The sequence below is a fragment of the Ambystoma mexicanum genome, chromosome 7p, assembly GCF_040938575.1.
Source record: "Ambystoma mexicanum isolate Mex_15411 chromosome 7p, UKY_AmexF1_1, whole genome shotgun sequence".
Lineage (NCBI taxonomy): Eukaryota > Metazoa > Chordata > Amphibia > Caudata > Ambystomatidae > Ambystoma > Ambystoma mexicanum.
The window spans coordinates 828,517,344-828,542,708 of NC_090939.1; the positions used below are offsets into that span (position 1 = coordinate 828,517,344).

Genomic DNA, 25,365 nt, shown 5'->3' on the forward strand with positions numbered 1-25,365 from the left:
GACACCCAGCCCTGTGGATAGTTTCTTTGCTTGACTTCTTGGACAAAAGCAGCATGTGCAAATGCAGCCATACATGACAGCCCCATCAAGACATCCAATGAGGCAAGCAGTGTGGCCCATAGGTTACCCTCGCATCCCATTGAGGGCATCGTCATGCCATCTCAAATGGCATGTTTACCATCAAGTAGTACAGTTTGTCCCCATCCACCCACATCCCCCCCACCCCATACCGCTTTGAAAGGCTGCACATCCGAGGTCATGCAAAAAAGTAAACAAATATAAAATTGTGAAAGTATCTTGGAACAATGAAGGTTTACAACCAACCTGCACACCAGTATGTAACACTTTCCCTGCCATTCTCTCTGCATGCCCTGGAATGGGGTTATAGTGCCTTGAGGTCTTCAGCAAAAGAAAAGAAACCAGTAGGCACCACAATAACTGTCAAATATGCTGAGCTGCTCAGTAACCAGACAATGTGATGTACTTTTAGAAAAGTACAGGTCTACACGGGGCCTGAAGGCTGCAGATCTTGCTGGTGGGTGTGCAATGTGCTGTGGTGAACGGGCCACATACCGATTTCATTTGATGAGTTTGCATAAATGTGACACCCACAAGTTGAGCTTTGGGATTTGTGTGGTTTGCAAGCTTCGCAGCACAGGGGTCTCAACACAAAGGAGACTAAGTACTAGAACTAAAGTTACACATTTTATTACAGAATTCTAAAATTTGACATTAACAAGTGCATTATGTTGCCTAAAACCAGCAAGGAACTAAAATTCCAGAGACTGGGCCGGCATTTCTTCTGCAGGACCCTTTGAAGTCCTCTTGGGCAGGAGCTGGGCCTGTATATTGGGCAATACACCACCTTGAGCAATGGTCACTCCAGAGAAGAGTTTATTCAGTTCCTCATCATTCCTGACCGCCAGCTGCAGATGCCTTGGCACAATGCGGGATTTCTTGTTGTCACGGGCAGCATTTCCCGCCAGCTCAAGCACTTCTGCAGTCAGGTATTCCAGCACAGCCGCCAGGTAAACTGATGCACCAGACCCAATCCTATCAGTATAGTGCCCCTTCTTCAGGAGCCGATGGATGCGCCCAACTGGAAACTGCAGCCCAGCTCTGGAAGACCGGGTCTTCTTGCCCACTTTACCCTTGGCAGCCTTCTTGCCTCGTCCAGACATTATCTGATCTAAAGAGAAATCAGAAGTTGGTTAGAGGATCGACAAAACAGGAAAGTGACATTTTAAACCATTCCAATCCAGGACATGTCTACTGACTAACGTGAAAAAAGCTCATGCCAAGTGCTGCCCATTTTCGATTCAGGCCACGTTGCGATGCACCAAAGGTCCCCTATTTCTGCAAGTGATGGAAAGTTGCACCAAAAAGCACTCCTTAAAAATGCATGAACCCCTATACTGGCAAGATAATGTTGAGCAAGCCTTGCCTAATTCGGGTTGTGGATCATTCAAAAGTTTTTGCCTTAACTAATTGCATACACTGCCCACTTCCGACACATGGGCGAGGAGTCTATACAAGATCTGATCTCAACATGCAATGAAAAAAAAACGCCATTTTAGAAGAGGAAGACAATTGGCCCTTCTATTACCAACTGAGCTGGTATGGTCCACTTTAAAGAACATCAAGACGAGATACAGAAATTGGAGAAGAGCGCACTGAGCTTCTCTATTTCAATCTGACAGATTCTATGCTAAATTAAATATCCTCCTCTGGAACCTGGGCTTGAATTAATAAAACCAATAAGCACTCACAATGTTGTATGCAAATTAATGATGCCTCGTCGATCCAATCTGGAGCCCCCGATTCAATCTCATCATTGCCCTTTAAACTCGAAGGTCCATTTTTGTATCTTTCTCTGTTGATGATATCCTTTATATTCATAGAGCTAGCTGATCAAGAGCACCTGGCCCAAGCAGTTCCAAATTGTGGCCTCTATTCTCTTTGACCTATTTTCTCAAATCTTATCCACACAAAAGATCCGAAAAGCCTGGTGCTGCAATATTCAAGAAGGGCGATGGCATAATCCATCCAACTACTGGCCTATTGCCCCTTTGATGCACCAGGAAAAATGTTTGCATCCCTGATTTTAAGGGATCTGCATCAATGGATTAAATCAATGGATTAAATCAAAATATGCAGGATATGTTTCAGACCGGCTTTAACTGCCATCAATAATGCCGCCATCAAGGCCCCCTGTTTTCAACAAAAACAGCCGCTATTTATAGCCTTTGTTGATTTTCAGAGGCCTTGGATTCCATTGACCAAGCAGTGATGTTGCATAAACTGACAAAAATGGGCTGTCCCTTTTCCTTGGTCAAAATGATTTTTGCTCCAATACGCATTAGAATTGCACTTGACGGTCATCTTACAACCCCCTCTTGACCTATTGAGGTCTTAAGCAAGGGTGCATTCTGGCGGCCACCATTTGCAATCTTTTCATATTGGACATGGGTGAAAAATGTATGACTCAGATGCCCCCAAATTAAGACTGCATCAAATCCCATGGGTCCTCTATGTGGATTACTTTATCCTACTTTCAAAAACCCAAGTGGTATTACAAATATTAGAGGTCTAGCAGCCCATGTACATGAAAACACCACGAGTATTAATTTAGCAAAAACCCAAGTCATGGAATGCTGCAATTCTAAGCTTAAGACCCGAAAGTTGTTTACATGGACTTTAGACCAATAACGCATCCTTTCCACCTACAGATACTAATGTCACTCCATGTAATTTCTCAGTCAAAGGCTATTCTTTACAGGTTCGGCAAATTACATGTAGTCCTCAACTTTTGTTACTGAAAGTGACACCCATTATCAACCCATTATCACTTACAGTTCTGAATTTTGCATGTCCAAAACCTGTGTCTTCTGGGACCGATTAGAGGGCAAATTTGGCGCTCCATGTTTAATTTGCCTAACTGTATACCCATTGTACAGATTTGTTTTGAATTTGGCATGTTCTCTTTACATAATGTATGCTTGGAAATTGTGCTCACTGTTAAGGAAATGCATAATCAAGGATATTTCAGCTCGATATTTGTTAATTTAGCTACAAACACTCATTGATGCCGATATTACAATGGATCTTTTAATTAATAATCCTGATCGTGCAAAATTAAAACTTTACCAAAGGAATTGAATTCATACGAGACAATTATGCCATCGTTACAAAGCCTGGTATCCATCCCAATATGGACTCCAGAAGTTCAGAACTCCAGAATCCTACCTAATCAAATATCCCTCACATAAATGTAGACAAGATTCCATTTAAATTTGTGGTTAACTAAAGATATACCATGAAGACGGTAGGTTGTCCCCTCTAGGTTCTGTAACCTTTGTCCCCTCATGAGAATTTTTGTAGGTTCTGTAACCTTACCGAACATCCGGAAACCCTTATATTGTACTGCAGTACAAACAACGTTACAAATATTTAGCACATTGGTGCTAGACGAATTTCTAAAAATTGCTACTATTGGCTTTTTACATGAATTGGAACTGAATTAGATATTAAGGTTGAAATTTTATATTTTCCGATTTATGTATGATTTTATGCTTTGTATGTATGATTGATGCAGAATTTGGTTTGTATCCAAGGTTCTTTTTATTGATTGGCTGAAGAACACTGCATACATCACAAGACAGATCACACATTGACTCCTTTCCAAGACAATTCATCGAAATGCAGTCCATATGCAATTTCAGATATTCGGTTAGTCGAGTTGAGAGAAACTGAAACCTAGGAGTTTTCCCGCATTGCCCCCTTAAAGAAACAAAGGCAATTCCTGCCAATTAGCTCACATGTGCCACTTACAGTCCCTCACATAGCAGTACAAACACTTAGCGATATAGCACAACACCACCCAACTCCCCAGAAAGCCAATTTGTGGATTGGCCAATAGTCATTACCTCTCCCCCCCACCCCTTACTGTCAGATCCACTAGAGCAACGGAGATCAAAACCCCAACCCGTTACCCCTCCCCAAAAAAAGCTGCATGCAGTACAGAGGCTGGGTACTGCGTGGTCTGTACTCGAGCCAAAGGAAGTGTACTGGTGGGAGTCATGTGTGGTGCCATGGAGCATTTTTGCCTGGGGCAAACGGTATGCACGCTTGGAGGACTGATGCATTTAAATCTGGGTGCAGCAGCATAGTCGTCTATAAGTGCACAATTCATAATTTGGGGGGCTCCACATCCACGCGTCCTAAGCTGGTTTGCAGAGCTTGAATGTGGTACAAAAGCCCCGAACCCATCCACAAGGAGCTAAAGTTGCTATTTGGGCACATCACGCGTGATTAAGTACAAACATTGTCTTGCAAATAAGGCTTATAGTACATGGACTGTGCTTCAGCACCCAGCACCTACTGCACTGTCTTACATTGCAGAGTTGTGAAACTATGCCTGCGGCACTCCACCCCTTCAAAAAGACTAGTCGCACAGAAAACCGACTTTCCATGTCAGACATCGTTGATCTGTAAGATGTGTGGGTACAAAGCAGACGTTTTATAATGGGTGCACAGTGCTAAAAGCGCCCCCTCAAGGGTGGGAGGGGGGGGGGGGGGGGGGGGGGGGGTCTGGTCCAGCCAGGATTCCTAGTGCCTTCACGAAATTAACAGATTAGGGGTAACCTGTTATGAAAGGGATATTTACTGTGCAACCCTTGCTAACAGGATGGTGGGGATGGCAGAAATACTTGGTTCACCACCGGTAATACAATAGTCAATGTGAAGAGGTAGAAAACCATTGAAGAGCTAAAATGTGAGACGTAATGCACACTCATGGTAAGGGTTAAGGGCTACAGAATGCCAGGAAGATGCAAAACTAGACCACACAGAAACGCAGCATACTCACATGCGAGATGTGAGTGTATGTTAGGGCAAATTCTCTTATAAGGCTAATTTCCCAAACCTAGTGAGTCCCCCAGCAGCTTTGCTGGATTTTTGGGGTTTGTTTTTTTTCTCCTGCTAAGAGAAAGACTTTCTCCCACAGGCATGATTTGAGGTATGTCTTTGACTTATTGTATGCTTATGGGCTATGGGGTCTGTTACACAGCACCCTCAGTGCAGTAACACAGGGGTGTCATAGTGACCCCCAAAACAGACTCCATACCCTGGGACTGACTAGTGTCTCCCAGGGCATGTTAAGTCACCATTGACTTCACTAGTCCAAAATTGTGACCAGAACCAGTACAAACCATCATCTTGTGGAAGTACTGGAAGGAGTTGATTAGATCTGTTTCCAAGGGGGCACTGTCAGTCCCCCCCCACCCCTTGTCAAGTTTCTGGCTGGTGGCAGTGGTTACCATGCGAAATATTCCACCGGAATATTCCCCATTGATTTTAAACGCACCACTTTTAGATGCAATGTTAAAGATACCGCCGGTTTATTTAATATAAAATCACTGGTTGGGTCTTTTCGCCAGAACTCTTTTCTAAAATGGCATTTGTGTCGGTCTGTAACTCCAACCAAGGTCGGGCCCTTTGTTCCACTTTTGGCAGGCTTCTCCACAGAAGCCCGCCAACTGGTGCCACTGCCTGGGTTCCACAGGATGTGGGGGGGAATTGGCACCCTGGACTGTGTTGCCTTAGCAACCCAAGTCGCACTGTTCCGATTGGCCCAGTGGCGAGTGACAGCTAGGCTCTTGAATGAGGGTTTTTCTGCATAAAAGCAGGGCTTTTGGGACTGGAACTTCAGAAGTCGCCACAGGACCTAAGAAATCTGAAGAGGGGAGAAGCTGAGCCATCTGCAATGACGACATGACCGGTAAAGCCCTGCTGCAACAACGTCACCACTTTCCCGACGACAAGAGAAGATCTTCTGCTGAAAGAGTCTTCTTCCTCTGAGCTGGTGGGATCAACCAGTTCGCCATTCCCCTTCCAGGACATCCGTGCCAAGCACCCCAGCGGTCGGATAGGCAAGCTTCACCACTGTGACCGCGAATAAAAGGAACACCTTTTAACCAATGAGCTCTGCGGCTGGTCTCTTCCCTGGGCAGTGCAACAAATCAAGTTTCCTCCTCAACGAGATCTTCTCTTTCCCTGGTCAAAACCATGAACTGCACCCACTGCCAAGAACTGCCACCGCTGGAGCTTCCTCACTAAAGGTACTGTGTTCCACCTGGCCTCCCTTTCTACAGTTTGCTAAAGGTGACCCTTAAATCCTTGGCTTTCCAACTGGGTTGGCCCCCAGGCCTAACTTTACCTTCTGAATCAACCCAACCTCTTTTGAACATTTTTACAAATACTTTAATGCATTTCTAAATTGATCTTGGGCACATTTCACTTTGCCCCCTTTAAAGTGGACCTGGCCTATGAACTTGGCTCTACAGTAGACTCTGCCTTCACTAACTTGATTTGGTCTTAGAAAGTGTTGGGAACTGTTTTTTCATGACCTGCCTTTTTTCCCCCCTTTATTGGAGTGCCATCTAAGTTACGCGCTCGCATCTGTTTTTACAAATAGTGGTGTTTTGACTTAGACTTGTCTTATAATTCTTAAGGGAGGGGTGTATACTTTTCTGATTGTGTTTGAACTTGCTTTGATAGTGCTAGGGTATTTCCTTAAGTGTGTGGTACATAATTATTAACTTGTGATACCAAGCTCTGGTCAGTGTTTGCTTGCTCTGTGTTTTTGGCCCCATTGTGTATCCTCTGTATACTGCCCTACTCTTCTTGAGAGAAGTCTGACTGCTTAGCCACAGCTACCAGGTAAATCTGGGTGGTGCAGACTGCTACCAATTGGGTTTACTGCTTACTCCTGTAGTCTTGCAGTGGTCCCCAAGGGAACTGCACAGAATTCTGCCTACTAAAACAGTTGAATATTGCACAGGAAGAATACATGCAGACTATAAAGTGAGTTAACTGAACCTATGAAAGGTATGTTATAGATTTATGAAGACCATAGCACAGCACTTTCAAACCAGTCATTAAAACATACGTAGCCTGATTCATGGAATTATTTGCGTGAAACGCAAATTTGCACACCTTTCTGCCCGAAAAACCCTGGGGATTTTCGGGCAGAAAGGTGTGCAAATCTGCGTTTCACGCAAATAATTCCATGAATCAGGCTGATGGAAATTAGCATAAATATATTCATGCACTTGGGCCTCATTTGAAATGCTTCGCTTTTTCATTTAGAGACACTTGAGAATTAAATTAACAGTTTGAGGAATCCACACGGGGAGAGTACGCTCACCTGGGCTTTTTATAATGCAAACTGCTCTCCTGAACATCCGTGAAGATCTGCTCTCCAACCTTGACTCAACATTCCCTCTGTCCTCATCCTACTTGATCCTGCTCAACTGTCTCCGTGATAACCTGGGTATCACTGATCAGGCTCTGGCCTGGCTGACTTTTCCTCTCTGATCGACACTCCCAGGTCCATCAATTTTCCTCTCTACCTGTGGCTTTCCCCAGGGGGTCTAACCTCTCGCCCTGGCTTTTCCAATACCTGGCAACCCTCTCCCACTGCATTCCCATTTTCTGCTCCAATTTCTAGTGCTACGCTCAGGCGGCCCTCGGCCACCTCCTCTTCTCTCATCTGAGTGTCCAACTGCCATTCAAGATTGGTGTGCCGCAAATGACCTTGGTCTGAATGCCAGCAAGACAGATCCTCATCGGCACACCTCCACCATCATTTCCCCTCACTGGCCAGCCTCTTGGCCCTCCTCCTACGAGACTAAGAAGCTTGGGAGTCATCTTTGACCCCACACCTGAGGGCACTAAAAAGTCAAACTTCCTACTGCACCTCCTCAGAGGTATGCTGCCTTTCCCCAGAAGCTCACTGTTTCCCAAGCTCTGGTTCTCTCCAGGTTGGACTATTGTAACAGCCTCTACCTAAATCTACCTGCCTCTACTCTCTACCCTCTGAAACTAATCCAGAACAGGACTGCAAGACTTGTCCTTGGCCTCAAACCCTGGGATCATCTCTCCAGCTCTGAAATATCTCAATTGGCTCCCAGTGGATGCAAGGATTAAATTCAAAACCCTCTGCATTGTCCACAAGGCTTTCTGGGGCCTGGGTCCAATATACCTTCAGCTATCCCTCCATAAATACCTCCACTCAAGTTCTTCATTCCTCCAACTCTCTCAGGGTCAGTTTTGCAAAGAAACTAGCTGGGGTAGATCTTCCTCTTTGCTTCTGCCTCTGCTGATCAGCTGATCAGCTGATCAGCTCTTTGCACTGCACCTGGCCACCCTCCTGCACTGCCACCTGGCTACCCCTTGTAATGGTGACTGTACCTGTACCCATACAGTCCCCCCAACCACCCCTTTTCTGCACTACTTACCCAGTCTGCTGCCGTAAACACTGCACTTGACTTGCTGGCTGCACTACCACCGTTTATGGCCTCCATTTGTATTTTTCTCCTCTACTCCGCACTCTCCCCGTCCATGCACTCCCCCCCCCCCCTCCCCACCATGCACTTGCACGTTCTCAATGTCACTGGGCCTAGTAAGATCGTTGTGTGATCCACTGTTCCCCTCCCTTGCTGCACTCTGAAACACTTGTGTATGAGCGCGATACAAATAAAATATACTAACCTCAGGACTGTGAGGCCATTCCACAGTCCATCTGCTTCCCGCATAAAATGCATAGTTGCACGTACAGCCTACAGGCGCAGTCTTCCCCCTTCATTCAGCTGTAATGCGACAGTCCTGGGATCATAGCTTCTCAAAGAGGGGGCATGCACACCTTTCGCTAGCATGGGCAGCCAGATTTAAATATCAAAGGCCCCATGGATCTGCTTTCCATGTCCTCAAGCACGTGGCAGTGCATATTAGAAATTGAAGCAAGCCTGAGGAGGCTTGGTTGCTGGAATAGAAAGGAGAGGCGGGGCTAACACCCCTTTGGTATGCAATGGGTCAACTTAATAGTTCCAGCTCCTCTGTATGCAATGCGTTTCTGGGTCCATTAGTTACTGTTGGCAAACCCTTGCCGAGCTGGCCCCTTTCAGAGGGGAGAAGCACGTGGTTTGGGGAGAAAGAAGTCTGCTCCCAGCACAAACTTAAGGGAACCCTGCAGAGGGCTCAGTTAACGGATATGGGTGGGACTTTGTATATGTGGTTCCCCCCCCCCCTTGTCCTGTTGGAGCACTCTGGTCTTGGCCTCCTGCATAACAGAAGATGGTTGATGGGGACCCAGGATTAGTTCAAGGTGGGCTTATCCTGCACTAATCATTGGGGCAGATTTGGATTTATGAACCCATAACAGATGAAGTACAGTCTACCTTACGTCTTCCGCCAGTGAAGGAAGGTCAGGAGTTGAGGGAATGCAAGATCCTCCCCTAAAAAACTCCCAGGGAACAGAGGGAGAAACCAGACTCCTGAGAACCAGTCCAGCACCTCTAGAAATAGTAGCCACCACATACACAGCATAGTTCTGCTGTCAAGCTTCCTAAGTGGGAAGTGTGGAGAGTGTCTGGACAATTGACAAGGCCATTGTCTGCAATCTGAGCCATCTGCCTTGAAAGGACAATAGCCCTGTGAAGAAGCAAGGAGTGCCACACAAGCATCATCCAGTGTCCATCTTTTAAGGACATTTGAGACAGTTAGTCCTCAAACTGCATCCAGCTGCACCCCCGACATGGTCATGCTGCAGAGACACCTGGCCCCGATTCCAGATGGGCCACCCAGCACAGAAACACCCATTCCCTGACAGCCTGCAGACGTCGGTCCAATCTCACTTCCTGAACTGCCTGCCGCCTGGTAGCAGGCGTCTCAAGGGTTGTGAAGAACCCTGAACCGCCTCTAAACTGTCAGCACCAAAAACATTGTGGTTCTATAAAACCCCCCCTACTCCCCAACGGTCAGTCTCTGAAGGCCACTAGAGACAGTTCTGACCCTTTGCCCCCTTGGTACTGCAATTAGACTGATCAACTACCCTATCCTCCTGTCAATATCCAAAATGTTTCACTTTCCTTCGTTAAACTGTCCTCCATTCTTTTACAGAGCGAGTTGTATTTTGTAGTGTGCTGTTTGTAGTAATGTAGATATTTGTATACAACCTTGACTGGACAGTCCCTCTTCTCATTTGGTAAGAATTGTATTTTCGCTGTGTTGCAACTAACCAACGATCCATGACCTTGTGACGAGGGGTCACACGTTACCAAAACTGCACAAGGAGGTCTTATAATTCACTTGGTATTCTAATCTGTTCGGATCCCTTCTGGTGTACGAGGTGTGCGCCCCCGACACACCTCGTACACCAGATAGATATTCCCTGGACCACTAGTGCCCCGGAAGTTCTTAACACAGTACCCAAGGGAAAAGGGGGTGACATACTGGAGAGGTCAAGGGAGAAGTTCAGAATTTTCAAACCGGGGAGAAAATGAACAGCAGGTCTTTCCTGCAGCGCAAGTAGGGAAATTGCCGCCTCCCTCCTCCTAACCCCTCCCCAAAACGTATTTGGTCACCGCAGTCAGCAATTTGTAGTGCAGCCGAGGCAAGCTTTCGCACAGTTACTGGGTTGGATGGCCCCGATTCACAGGTCAGGCAGCTGTACCAATCTTTTCCTGCACTACTTTGGTTCAGGCTGGAGCAGCTCCCAGTCTGAGGTGGGCCGCAGCTCAGTAGTGGAGTACCACAGCAGTAACCAAGTCTGGGTGAAGGTCAGGATAAAAACGTAGCAACAGACCCAGAGCCACATCTAGCTTTGCACTAAGAGGGTCTGAAAAGCATGAGGTAAAGCTGCATTAGGAGGGTCTGAAAAGCATGGGGTAAAGCTGCAAGATAGGCATGCCAACCTAGGTATGGCACAGATAGATTGAGGGGTTGGGAAGTGGGGTAAGTAAGCACCAAGTCTATCACTGGGTGAGGGTGCAAGCAAACATTTCATAATTACAACTGTCAAGCTGGTGAAAGCATGCCAGTTGAACATGCAGAGTGACAGACATCCATGCAGGCCAGGTGCACCTCCAGGTAAGCCTGGGCATCCTCCCCAGGTGCCAGAAAGACATTACGGGTTCCATTCAATGGACAATGGAACAGTCGAGGTCAAGGTAACATGCTGGCTCATAGGGGTCTCAGTTTTGAGTTGAAGTCCCAGCTCTGCCGAGTCAAACATAGCTACTACGGACCTCAAATTTCCTTAGGCAGGGCTTGCCCAAATAATTTCTAGCACACAGTAGTATGACTTTGGGGTGGGGGGGGGGGGAACTGCCTCAATTGAAACATACTCCTAGCACCTGTACGTCAGTGGGCTACACACCACTGCCCTGAAACAATTACCTTCCATTGGTTACAGATAGTAATGGATCCTTAAGAAAAGGTTAACCTAATACTGGATTATTGGGAGAGCCAGTTATTGATCACTTGACAGTGATTTATGGGCAAATGCAGTGTCGCAACTGGAATTGCGGCACATCAACATGCACCAAACCATGATCAAAGGCTTCTAGGACCGACCACCTAAAGAACAGATTTGGCAGCTGGAAGTCACCTAGGAATTCCTAAACCAAAAGAGCTTCCGAAGATCCAGTTTACAAAACTGGAGGTGTAATCCCATATGCATCTGACCCTGCTTAGAGTAGGCAGCCAAAAGACGGTAACAAAGTAATTATCTAAACAGGTAGTGACAGGCCAAAAGAGTCGAGAAGATGGTCCGTAAATTACAGAGTGGGAAGTCAATTATGGACTTTAGTCTAATGAAATGCGTCATAGTGAAGGGCAACAAACAAAATACAAATGAAAGCAAAACAGCACAATTAAACCGACACAAGGCCCCCACCCAAGTCAGAGGCAAAAGAAACGTACCTTGTGGAGCGTAGGACATCTGGAAGGTTACTCCAACATGCACCTGTCCCACCTGAAGGCCATTTCTAGTGAAGGACCTATGGCACCCAAGTATACCAACCCACACAATTCCCCAACAGCCAATTGAAGTAACTTCAAGTCGCTTGGAATCCAGAGTTTGACCAGCTTGTGGTCAGGTCAGTCCCCTCCCCTCCCGAAAGCCCTCCTAATTGGGCCCCCTGCCTGTGTACTTCAGTAACCATAGGGACCGAGTAACAAGATCAGCAGCGCAAGACATTTCCTTAAGGATTGACTATTTGGAATGTTTGGATAACACTAGTAGTGGTGGTTTTATCAGGAGAGCCATCACTGTTGACTAATTGGATTTGTGAATGATGCAATTTCTCTTCATGCATATTAATGAGGGCTATCCTGAAAACCCTGCAGTATCCTGGCCTGGAGTTAAACCCTGCGGCTAGAGCCATTCCTCAATGAAAGAATAATCTCTAGCCACATGCATGTTAATTGATAAGTCATATCTTGGTGGCATGCAGTGGTGCCTCACCACTCAGCTGGAAGCCATTCCAGAGATTGGGGGCCATGGGAATGACAGCACCAGTTTCACCATATCCTGTCTCAAACTAAGGATCACTCAGCAAATCACAGCACTCCCTTTAATCTAGGCCACACCTTACCTGGCCTAGAAGTTTATCCAAGTATCAGTTTGCTGGCTCCTACCAACCAGAAGGCAAGTATTGACTACTGGGAGGGAAGACCCAGAGCCAATTGTAAATCATTCCCCCCCCCCCCCCCCCCCATCTCTATACCAATCTTCCCTTCATGAGGACATCGCCACACATTTGACGACTACACCAGAGTATGTTTAGAACACCTGCACAATTTTAGTGGGGAGTAGAAGCTGAAGCTGCCCGGTAGACAACCATATCCCCGAAGCCCAAGATCTAACCTAGAGAGAAGGTGTTCTGGGGAAGCCCTGCAATTCAAACACATAGTAATGGTGAGGAGTCCAATGCGGCAGCCAAAGGCTTTACAGCATTCTCTCCCCCCTCGCCTCCCCCTCCCCCCCTAGAGCCACAAAAAGAAGCCAAGCAAGACAACAATCACTCTGAAGGCAAGGCCATAACTTAAATTACTTCATGTGGCAAGGCCACATACGTATTACTTCAACCAAAGTTTAAAAATCGAATAAAGCCTAGGTTAGGATGAATATCGAAGTGTTTACAACACCTGAAAGAATACTGTTGGTGTGACAGATTGCGAACAAGGGGTGGTCCTGGGAGACCCTCCGCCAGACATTACCCCTGGTTATGAGAGCCTTACCCAGAGTCTTTAGCTCACTATCTTTTCACAAAGGTGACACTGTTGAGGATGTGGTACGCAACTTGTCCTACACCCACAAGGGTACAAGCTGGGACACTCTCCTGACCACCCACCTGTGCCGATCACCCAGGCCTGCACCTTCAACTGCCACTGGTGAAACCTTGCACATGAGATGCTATGAAAATTCCATCAATGACATGCTCATGACACTTAGCTACTGCCCACTACACCCCCCCCCTTAAGAACCAGAGGAAGAAGATGCATTACCAGTGATGGATGAATATTAAACTAGGAACACTATAAATATGCACACTAGACATTACCTAGTAGAGACTCCACAATAGACCAGCGAACCTAGCACACAAGTCCCAACATAAGGTATTAACCCGTCACAATTCACAGAAACACCAAGCATGCCGCATACTCATTACAACACCACAAATGTTAACCCCATCCATCTACCTTATGATGGACACAAATCTATCCCTACCCAAGGACAAACTTACCTCCCTTAAATAGGAAAGGGCAACCCATCACTCACTGCCAAAGAATGGCAACACCACATACCAAAGCAGAAGACAACCGCAAAAGAACAGCAAAAGACAATCTATATAGGACAGACAAACTACCCCCAGAGTCTCAATGAGCCCCTGGGGTCTGGGTAAGGTACCACAAAGATGGCACACCCCGAGCTGTCGCTACGGCACACCCTGAGCTGTTGCTACACAAAAACTCAGATAATGCCTCAAGGTTTGACACTTTATATCCCCAACTGTAAAAGCCACTGGGACTTGGCAGCAATCACAGCTGTCACCACTATAAGGGGCATCGATCTAGATACTTAGTATCTAGAACCACTTATCCTGACTCAACATTGAGCTCTCCCAACAACCATAACAAACTGAAATTTGACTTACTACCCAGCATTTGACCAGATCTGCTGCACTACCAGTTGCAGATCTCAGGGCAAAATGCATATTTTATCTATGCTGCCACATACACAAATACAGCCATGTTTCTTACCTACAAACATTGCCGCAGATAAGTCAAGCATATGCATCTACCACTTCCCGGATATTTCACCAACTCCCTTTCTCTAGTAAGAAAGAACTACATCTGTGCTAATCTGCTGCTACTATGACCATGATGCACACAACCACTGACTCCTAGTCCGCGGTAAGAATAAGACTAGACCACACCCCTTTGATGGGTCAGTGGTTGCTGTTTTCTAATATATAGGAACAAATCAGTTAACAGGACCAATATTAGTAGGTGCTTGCAACACACTCACAGAAGGAAAGTAAACTAAAACCGCATTAATATGTAAACGTTTAAAAAACCTGAACGGACTCGCCGCACAAGGGACGTGCTGATGCAGATAGGTATGACCCACCTGTAGGGGGGGGGGGGGATCAGTGTTGTCTGAGGCGATTCCACCTCAGCACAGACTAGAGCTCCCCTGCAGAGGTGGGTGTTGCAAGATTCCCCCGTGGGAATAACCCAGGGAGAGCATGAAAAGGAGTCTCCAGGGAATCCAGCAGCGCCAGTCAGGTGCTCCACAGAGGGATCTCACATAAGGCCTTCCAGGATCCAGGCCGGTCTACCCTACCCAGAATAGAGCGGTTGTGTTTGGTTGTAGACCTGAGGGGGGGGGTCAAGCAGGCTAGTGCTGCCTCAATACTGGCACCACTCTGAGCCACAGAGCCCAGGTCATTCTCCCTTTTTCAGTGCTGGCGCCTCATGGCGAGAGCCTAGCGAGTTCCTTCCCCTGCCGGGTAGGAAGGGAACAGTCTGATGGAGGAGCTGGATATTTCCACCACGTGGTTGCTACAAATTCACAGACGGGCCAAGGTATTGCATGCACGGTTTAGCCTGAGACGGGCACATGGTGGTTGATAGTTTATGCCCCCCCCACCCCTGCAGCATGCAAAGAGTGCCATTCTTGAGTTGGTATATGTCCACTGGGCACAGACAGAAAGCGTGTTAGAGCGGGTCTTGGACCCTGTGTGGGTGCCCCCCCCATCCTCCCCACATCCACTACTACTCACTAGAGGCCAGGTTTGGTTGCTCCCACCAAGGGGCAGGCCCTCATTTACTTCCTATGCCGATGGCAAGGCTTTCTGGGCATTGGCCCCTCACAGTTCAATGTTTGTGAGAGCCAAGTGTGTGCCTCATCTGCGTGGGGTTTAGCCTGCCTGCGTAGTCTGTTCCAAGTGTTGGGAAAGGAGCGCTTGGTGGCACTGAGGGGCGAATTATGAGAGAAGACAACCCTGTAGGCCGGAGGTGCTTAGCCCTGGGTTTACCAGGGTGGCATGACAGGCTGTGCGCCATCTCATGTACTGCACAGGAGTCGGGGCACGGTATGTTCCTTTGGTGATGGCATGCATACATAGTGGTGGTTATGGTCCGCTGCGGATTGTCATAGGGCCAGGGTTAAAGTGCCTGGTAGTTCAGAACAGCTACCATTGGTCCAGGGGTGCATGTGTTGCCTCTTGTCAATATGAAACGGAAAGGAGAATCTTACTCGCTAGCAACACAGCTGTGAGTGAAAGAACTTGTCCCAGGTGACTGCATGGATTATATTTAATCATTTACCAACTATGAAGAACTTGCTCCCAAGAGAACCAACTGGATGCTACTTGTGTAGAGGTGGAGCCAAGTATCCGCCCCATGATGCCTATATGTTGGGAGCCAGAGTGAGGTTCCCATTGAGGATGCCACATATGCACTCACGACAATATGATGGTCATTTGAATGAAATCCTTGAAGTGTGAAAAGCTAGCAAGAAGATGGTGATGTCATGCGAAGCACAGCCAATGCATCGAAAAGAGTCTGAAGACATAAATATTCTATTAGATCTAAGGAGGAGGTGTTAAAGATGGGCAACATTTCGGGCTAGAGATGAAGATGCTCATGCTACAGAAAAGAAAATGCCAACTCCTTTTACAATTGTACATGCACAGGAATGTATAGACTATGGATGTTCCACAATGCACTTTAACAGAGCATGGCCCCAGTAAATAGAAAGGGTTTTTCAGTGTGGCACAGTAGGAAAACTACTTAGGAGGTAAAATTCAAGAGACGCTTGGCTGTCACAGCACCAGGAAGGCAAGGCCACTGCAAGGCTACGGCATGGATGTTCATGCAGTAGCTACAAAACATTTGAAAAGAACAAACTCCTGTCCGGGGTGAGGAGCAAAGAACATTGAAGATGCCAGATGTTCATTTAATAGCATTTCAAATACAGAACGCTCTGAAACATGTTCTAGTCACATGGTCAGATGAAGTTGAGCTACATTGAAACCAAAAGACAAGCCTATACTCCCTTTTATTCACAGGCAGAGAACATTTCCAAGGCCAATATTTGATTGGCAGACAGCAAGAGTGATAGATTGTAGGCTAATTAGGTGGGAAGCTATGGTTATGACTAGCCCAACAGCACATGGGTGATAGCCTGCCACTAGTGTGTGTGGAATATCACAGAGGGGTAGTGTGTGTGGAATATTACAGAGGGGTACAAGAGTGCCAACCAATTGTAGAAGGCCATGTAATAGAGAGCCCTATAGTTTAATCAATAGGACGTTCATAGCGACTTGCACTAGAGGGCTTAGTTGCCCCACCCGATGTTAGAGACCCAATCACTTTATGGAACAAGTATAACATAAACCTAGATGTTCCCTTTAAGCCCATCACTTTCCCCCAGTAGGTTTTTGTAGTTTGCCACAGATTGACGTCAATGACTAGTTTTTGCTATATAACTTTTTTTATGAAACTCGCTGAGTGATAAGATAAGAGTGGATGTTAGTGTTAGTACTCCTGTTGATAATACCAACTTCCTGAGTCAGTGAATATTGATGTATATTCTGCATCCCCCACCCGTCTCAAAGTATTGCTACCTCGTCATTATAAATGCCATACCATTTATGTTTGCCTACTTTATAGCACTTGTTCACATGGTTATGGACCGAGTCCAACAGGAAGCTGGTTTTACCTTGACATAAAAGAAGGCCGCCAGGCTTGTCAAACGAAATAAGGCTGCTACTGCATATTTAGCCAGGTACCCACGAATTGCTGCTGGCCTCAGGGCACCCTGCACATAGAGGTCTGCCATAAACCCTCTTTAGGGGTCTTCAATCTCCTTCTACCCCCCCCCTTATCGGTTTCCAGTCACACAAATATCCCATGTTCAGGACTCCTACAGGTTCCTACCTGATTGTTGCTTACCCAGTCTTTCATCAAGACAGGGAAAAACACCTTACAGATAGAACATGTTTTCTTTTTTGACAGAACTATTAAACCACAAAGTTCACCACACCACCCACGCTATTCTCCGCTGCTGAGAGTGAAACAGTTTTGAACAATTCCTCTAAATACATCCCTTGCAATTCTACATTTTATATGGACTTTTAATTGCTGCGTGCATCACGAATGCTAAAAAAAAGTTATCCTATAAAATAGCAACAAACTTATTTTATCCAACTTAACTACTGCAGTAGATCAAATTAAGCAACCGTTTCCAGCTTCTTCTGAGCAAGAGTAAAATAGAGCAGCTGTCAATCCCTCTGCTTACCGCTTACAACTCCCCCACAGTAATTCTGATCCTTGTCCAACTCCTCGCACGATCCATCTCTTCAGACGCCACCAGTTAACCTCCTGTTGCCCCCTGCTTTGCGACACGCCGCCATTTCTTCCGACGCGCATCCATGGGCCATCTTCAACACCACTGACAGTCGGTCGCCCTTCACAGAGTGATGTACAGCTCCCTACACGCTCAACCATTGGTTTGGGCTACATGGCATCACCACAAACTTCCTGGTCTCCGACGCAGCAGGAGATCCAACAGCTATCAGAGCTCTTAGCCCAACCGTCATGGGACACAGTCAATCAGTCCGAAACCAAATTCAGACCTCAGCAAAACGGCAAACACTCCTCCACAATCTGGAGCGCTTGTTGTGCTGCCCCCATTCTCATGCGACAACGATGGCATTACATAAACCAGCAGCCAATACTTGCCCCCTGGGTGGTGGGCTAAATCTTGGGGTGGGGGCCAGTACCCCATGTTCACCCCCCTCCTCAGTCACAACTTAATAATCCGATCCTTGTCAATTTTGTGGTGCTTCAGAAGTGAGCCTGTCAATGATCAGGTAGGCCAGGTTGACACAGGTAGCATTTCACAGGTCCTACTTCCACGCAAGGACACATAACTGGGACCCTCTTCCAACCATCAGTGCCCACCACCAGGCTGGCATCTTCAGTGGTGTATCTAGGTTAGGGCCAGGGGAGCACCTGCCACCCCTACAATGTGGTGTCCCTCCCCAGGAGGGAGCTCTGGTTGCTTTGCTTACCAGCCACCCAATGGAGAAAGCCAGCATGGAACAGAAAAATGCCCTCGGACTAATGCCTTAGGACTAACAGGATGCTGGGGTGTCAGGGGGGCAGGGCTCCTGCTCAGTTGTTGGGAGCTTGTGCTCTGGGTGTGGCGGGACAAAGGATGCCAGGCTCAGGTTTTGCGATCTTGGTGGTGGGGTCCAGCATGCCAGGTATTGGTTTGTGTTCTGCATGGGGCAGAATAGGATGCCAGGTATGGGGCTCGTGCTCTGGGTGGAGTGGCACAGAATGGCAGGTATTTTTGCCCTCGTTAGTGGGGTGGGGACAGGGTGTCCGGCATGCTGCTTGTAATCTTGGTGGCTCTGTATGTGGCTTGTGCTCTGGGTGGTAGCAAGGCAGTATGCGCTTGTGCTCTAGGTGGTGGGGACACAGAATGACAGGTATGGTGCAGGATATCTGGAATGGGCTTAGGCTCTGGGTCGAGGCAGTGTTGGGGCTTTTTGGACTTCTGGGGCACTAAAATACATATGGTGACCATACCACCAAAAAACAAAATGTATTGGGGCACTGCAAGCTGCCCATGCAAGGCTAAATATTGCATATGTGGCTGACCCGCCATAATACTGAATTATTGGAGGGTGCATCAGAACAGTCCTACGGGGCTGCCTTGTGCCATGCTTACATGGCACGGCTAGCTCAATGCAACTCCCTTGTAATAGAGCAACAAGGGTCATCCTGCGTCAACAGCAGCCACTAGGTAGAATTGGTATTTTGTTGATAACACCTTGTAACTTATTCTGCACTCCCAAACCAGATGCTACACACTGCATGGCACCCTGGCACAATATTAAAACTGGTGTCATGCATAATGGTATTGTGCTTACAGTTGACGCTCATTACACGTTTGCTTGTAAATGCCTTTATCACATGGTGACAATTTACTTGATGTATACCTCCCCATTGGGCTACTTTGCCCATTTCAGCTTGAGAAACATGTTCACATTGTCCATTTTTAGGTACACTCCCCGCCCCTTACCTTATGGTCCCTTGTGTGCCTTCCTGGGGACACCACTGCACCTGCTACCGGTGGAAACTTCAGCCCCCAAGATGCTATGAACAGTCCAATGACTTCACATCCATAGCCCCATGCAGTCCAGCCTCTAAAGTTATAAACACACATTCTCTTTCCTAACAAACGGATTCAGCCTGGTCCAAAGGCTCACACTGATGAAGCAGAGGAATGCGACTTGTAGGGTAAGTATTGATCACACAACCAGGCGACATGCTCCTTGTGTCTCAAATCTCAATATTCGTCCAGGACCCCTAGTCGAGTGTTCAGGAGTATATGCCTTGCACACTCCCCCACCCCTGCTGCATAGTTAAAGGGATGTCCTAGACATTGCCAGACTGGAAATATAACTGCAGGGGGGCTTTTTTTCTGCTATGCAACCATCCAATTCAGATAGGCCGGATGGGACAAGTCTATGCCAATGCCAAGGACCTGAAGAGCCTCCTCAAGCATCTTGACAAACACTGATCCACCCAACCAGACTTCTTCCCCAATCCCCTACTCGTAGCATTAGTACATTATTCCCCCTGCCCCAAAAGTTACTTAGGTCTGCTTTAGAATGCAATTAATTGCATTTCTAATGATTACCTGCTCTGTGCACACCCTTCTCCTCTGGAGTAAGTCACCCATTCTGGTTATGGGATGATGAACTTTCGGACGAGTTCTGTTTGGCACCCACAAGACTGGGAGCAGCTGTTGCACCTGGCTAGGAGGGAGACTACATGGTCCATTTTCATGATGTATGCAACAAAGGAAGCAGTTCAGACCTTTTCTCCTAAAGGAAACGTGCATCTACTAACATGTATGGACAAAGCTAGGGGCTTAACCATCTTCAGAGACGTACACCTCTGCCTGCTTGACAGAGCTAGTAGCCACAAAATCATTGAGAGGCAGGATGAAACAAGGAGCACAAAATCTACTAGCATCAAGTTGGTATATTGAAGTCTAAGTGGCAGCCTTACTCTCTTCAACCCTCCCAATATACAAACATTTGAAACCTGTAGGAAACAGCATCCTCCCAAACCAACACTCCACGCAGGCCTCCAACCACAGCATGCCCCCTCACGAATTCAAGCCACAACCACACCCCCTCACTACCAGAGGCATGGAGGTTGGGCAGGGGGGGGTGGGTTCTAGGCCCAGCAGAGACACCCCAATAACGTATGGAGTGAAGCGTCATGGATATAGCTGTGTCACTCAGCAAGGAGGGGGAAGAAGAAACCATCAGAGATGCAGTAGGGTATGAGCCGTTACTGAGAACCCCCTCTGATGAATCAACTTACGAGGCACCAGTGGTCCAGGGATGTATATTGGTTTCTAAACCACCAATCAACCCCACAACTCTAGTACACCAGATGGGATCTGAACAGATTGGAGTACAAGTAAGACCTTGTCCAATTTTGGTAACGTGGATGGAACAGGCTTACAGTTACCTAATGATGAAAGGGACTGTACAGTCAAGGTTATCTGCTTTATTACTAATACAGACAGTTCTAGCACACTACAATTACAACCCACACAGTAAAGAACTACGGTTACAACCCACACTGAGGAACACAGATGACAGACAGATTCACAAAGCAAAGGGATGCACTCTAGATACTGACAGGAGGGTAGTTGATAAAGTAATCAGTCTTATAGTATTTGGTTTCAACACCAAATGATTGGTCTCTAGGGGCCTTCAGAGAAGGACAAGGGGGCATTTTAGGCAGAATCAGAGAAGGAAAAGGGGGGCATTTTAGGCATAATCACCTGCAGTACCCTTGGGGAATACTACAAGTGTAAGCACAATTCTTCGGTACAAGCCTGTACTAAACAGTAAAGTGGTAGCGATGGCTAAGCAGTCAGACAAGAGTTTGAGTAATCAGTAGAACAAGTTAAACAAAGGACCAACCAATACAGTGATTCAAGTAAACACTCAAGGTTTCTTGGTAAAAGAACATACATTTATGCACAAGTAGCACAATATCACACACTAAGACCACAAAAATCCAATCAGTAAGTAAACGAACAAGTTTAGCTCAAAAATGAAGTGGAGCAAAATGGCACCAGATAGACAGCCCAAATACATTCATAGGCAGGGCAAAGGGTTTCAGTTAAATACAACTAGCAATTCTTCTCAATAGGCCTGGGTCAATGGTTCAGAGTCTTTTGTATAGGATAGCACAGTTCTGGTAAGTAACGGTTAAGTCTTTGCCACAGATTTTTAGAGGATTTGGCTAGGCAAAAAGTTTGACGAATGAAGAGCCTTTTAGTTGAGGAAAGTTTCAGGCACTTCGTTGGCCGAAAAAATTTCTGGACCGCATTTGCACAGTAGCTCGTCAATAAGAAAGTTGTAGCTGAGGCAGTTTGTGCAGATCTCGCTGTTCCTGAGCTTCAGTCGTGGGGACAAGGAAGACATCGGGAGGTTCCTGCATGGCCCAGGGAAGAGGCCAAAAGCTGTAGCAAGACGTCGGTTTAAGGTGCGAGTGCCTTAAAGTCCAAGAGCTGGTTTCCTTCCCTCCGGATATCCTGTTTAACAGGACTCTGATGAAAATTCGACCAGAATAGGACTGTATCCAGGTGGCTTGCAAGTTGGTTGTTCCCACCAAACTTGGATGTTTCGTTCCAGTGGTCGATTCTGCTTTCCAAGTCCCAGAGACCTACTTTTAAACAGTTTCCTCCCCATTCATTCCAGCCTGGCTGTCACTCACAGCAGGGTGGCTGTCCTTGCCAGACAGCGGCCAATCAAGCCAGAGTGCATTTAGGTCTCCTAGGAGACTAAGCACGGAGTTTCAGGCACCTCCCTCACATCATGTCCACCCCAGACACCCTGGCGCCAGAGGAGGGCTTCACCACTGAAGCCCGCCAAAGGCCAATGAACAAAGGGACCAAACCTGGTTTGGCACACAGAGACAAACACAATAAGGACCTTTCCTAAGAAAGTTGACCGGAGTCTGTTTTTACAGATATGTCTCGGGCGCCATATTGAAAAACATGGCTGACCCGATTAGCTACCGTTAGCAGTAGGGAAAAATCATGGTAGTTTGATCTAAACTACTGCCATTTAAAGTAACATGTTACTGTTACGAGTGTTTTGTCTCGGAAGCTAGGAAACCCCTCCAGTACTCTATAGTAAGAGTGTGATGGGTCAGTAATTTAAACTCAATTTAACTTTGCATGCCCTGGGAGACAGCAGTCAGTCCCAGGGAAGGTATTTAAACCTTGGGGAGTCTGAAAGACACCCTTGTGTCACTGCACTTAGGGTGTTGTGTGACAGAAAAAGATGCCCAACTCCATAACCAAAGAACACAAAAGGAAAACACATCAAAATACATGAAAGAGTGGGACAAAGGCTGACACTCTTTCCCAGGTAAAAAAATGAAATCCTAGAAATCCAGCAAAGTTGCTGGGGCTCTCAAAAGGTAAGGGAAATTAGCACAGAGAATTCTGCCTAATAGGGCAGAACCACAATGTACCTGATTCTGAAGAGGTTCTTGATGCTTGACAGCATTGAGGCTGTTCCAGGGTGCGCGGCAGCCTGTTGGACCAAGTTAGGGGCGGGAGACAGCTGCAGGTACCAGTCAGTAGGTAGTTTGGCAAGCAAGGCTGAATGAAAGTCTTCAGGCTGTCTGGCGCGGTGCCAAGAATAGTAGTCTCTGCTGGTTGAGGTGTCTTGGACAGCTCTGGTGACAGTGTGACAACAGTCAGCAGTGGAGCCAGATGCAGTTCAAGTACTCAACTGTCGAAATTGTACTTAAAAAGGATGGATGCTGCTTGTGTGGCACCCTTCGCTTTTTTGCAGGGCTCATGTCCTTTCAATGCCGACGGCCCAAAGCTCAGGAGAGTGTTAGCAAGCAACATCCTTTTACTTTGTCCAGAGACTCTCCGGCACCTCCCACCTAGGAAGCTTGCTGTTTAGGTGGCGGGGTCTTGCTTCCCTCTTGGAACTCCTGGCCTTCCCTCACTTGCGGAAGATGCAAGTGAGACTGTACATTGAGCTCGGGTCCAAATTAGTCCTTACTCCTTGCAAAATCTTCAGCTCTGCCAAGTGAGGGGTTCAGCCCGTTTTTTAAAGCCAAATGGGCCCCAGCACATGGTGTAGGCTAGGCCCACCTTACTGAGCAAAATCCTCAAGTCACCACCAACAATCTTCACTTATGCTTTAAGTCCGCACCAGAGCACTAGGCAACAGACGGGAAGGATGACAACATACTAGTCCCACCCATCTTCCCATCTGCTGTACAAAATGTCTAATTATCTGAGCCCTATGCAGCACTTGACCACAACATGGGCCTCCTTTGGAGTGGGGGTTGCAGGCAGACTCCTACAATTCACATACTTCCCTTCCTGAAAGGAGTGGTTCCTGTGAGGACATTCACTGCCCTTTCATACCAAGTAAGGGTGTTATTACCAAGTTGACACATTGCATTTACAAATAAATTAAAAAAGTGTCTGTCTCCATTGTCACTTCCTGCACCGAGGCCTAACTAACATTATTCAGCATTGGCCGCCACCAGCAAGGTTTCACAATGGAGATGCAAATCCATGGAGCCTTGAAATTCTGATCAGGCTGCCCATGTCCAAAGGTTTTTGATGTACCCACGGCCGTCAGGTGTCAGCTAGACATGACAGGGGAGGGCAGCGCTGGTAAACCGTGTCCTCCCAGAGTACATGACTGTTTCTGCAGTGAGCATGGAAAAAGAGCGTGGGAATGGCCCCATCAGTCATTTTAAAAAAAAATAAAATAAAGCCCTGGTGAGCACACTTCCCATGCAGATGGTCGAATTCCTCACCGCCTCCTAACGCACCATCCTGGATATAGGGGTGGGCATCCCATGGCTGCAGCTAGTTGGGGCAGGGAGAAACAAAGTCATGGAACATGGAATTATTACACATTTCGAATCACATTAGTTTGACAGTTGGTGTCTGGGAGGGCCACGCATATATAGAAAACACTTAATGCTACATTGATTTAAATAGTCATGCATACGAATCATGGAGTTCCTTCAAAAGAACTGGAACCTACATGGACCTAGTTTTGAAGAATTTTATTGGATGTTGCAATTGCATTAATCTTATTTAGTATGTTACAGCCAATTAAGGCTTTTTAATACATGCAATGAAACGTACAATATCTTCAATGTAGAAAATTAAATAAACCTTGTCAATTCGATATTCCTGCCTTTTGTGGTACAAAAACTGACCACATCGGGTAAAGCACACGTTATAAGTGTCCGCAAGCTACTTTCACGGGTCTGCAACTCCCAGGTCAATAAAGCAACCCACTGTTAGAACACTTATGGTATGCAATAGAACTCCCCTTCCACCAATTACAAACGCGTCCTAAAAGCCAAGCCCAGTGGTCGAAGTGTTGCATATATCCTATACTTTTAAAAAGAAACCGTTGTAGAATTGTTTAGTTTTAAAATTCCCCTTTTACAGCAGGTGCGTTTGGGGGTTTGGACGGCGCGTGGGAGGGAGCATGGTGATGCCGTTTGTAGGGAACGAGTGCGGGCCAGCAAGGAACATAGTTCCACTATGTCGTTTCGTACACTTCGACCACTAGCCGAGCCCAGTGCTAAGTTACCTGGCATCATTCAACACCGGAGTCAGCTAAGCTTCCAGGTGTATTGCTAATGTTGGGACTTTATTGCCTAGACTCCGCGGATAGCCCAAGTTTCCCGCTCTAAGTACCCTTATCGTGGTGGGGAGGGGGCGAACAGAACTGAAACGAACCCTGCCAGCACAGCCTGGTGTTGAACTAAATACACACTGTAAGGGGAGAGAATATATATTTTTTTTCTTTAAAAACCATGTACCTTTCCTGTTTGCCGCACGATGCGAAACCTCTCAGCAAGAAAACTCGCTACTAACCAACAAAGTCAAAACGTCCCCTTTTAAAG

The 25,365-nt window shown here is 46.8% G+C and overlaps 1 protein-coding gene across 1 annotated transcript; it reads right to left on the minus strand.

Moving 5' to 3' along the window:
- Positions 1-692: 692 nt before the first annotated feature.
- LOC138525578 (histone H2A-like) lies at positions 693-25,365 on the minus strand. Its single transcript, XM_069635623.1, has 2 exons — positions 25,282-25,365; positions 693-1,189 (listed from the first exon to the last, which is right to left on the minus strand). Exon 2 carries the CDS (start codon positions 1,179-1,181, stop codon positions 771-773), a length of 411 nt encoding a protein of 136 aa, XP_069491724.1. The 5' UTR covers positions 1,182-1,189; positions 25,282-25,365; the 3' UTR covers positions 693-770.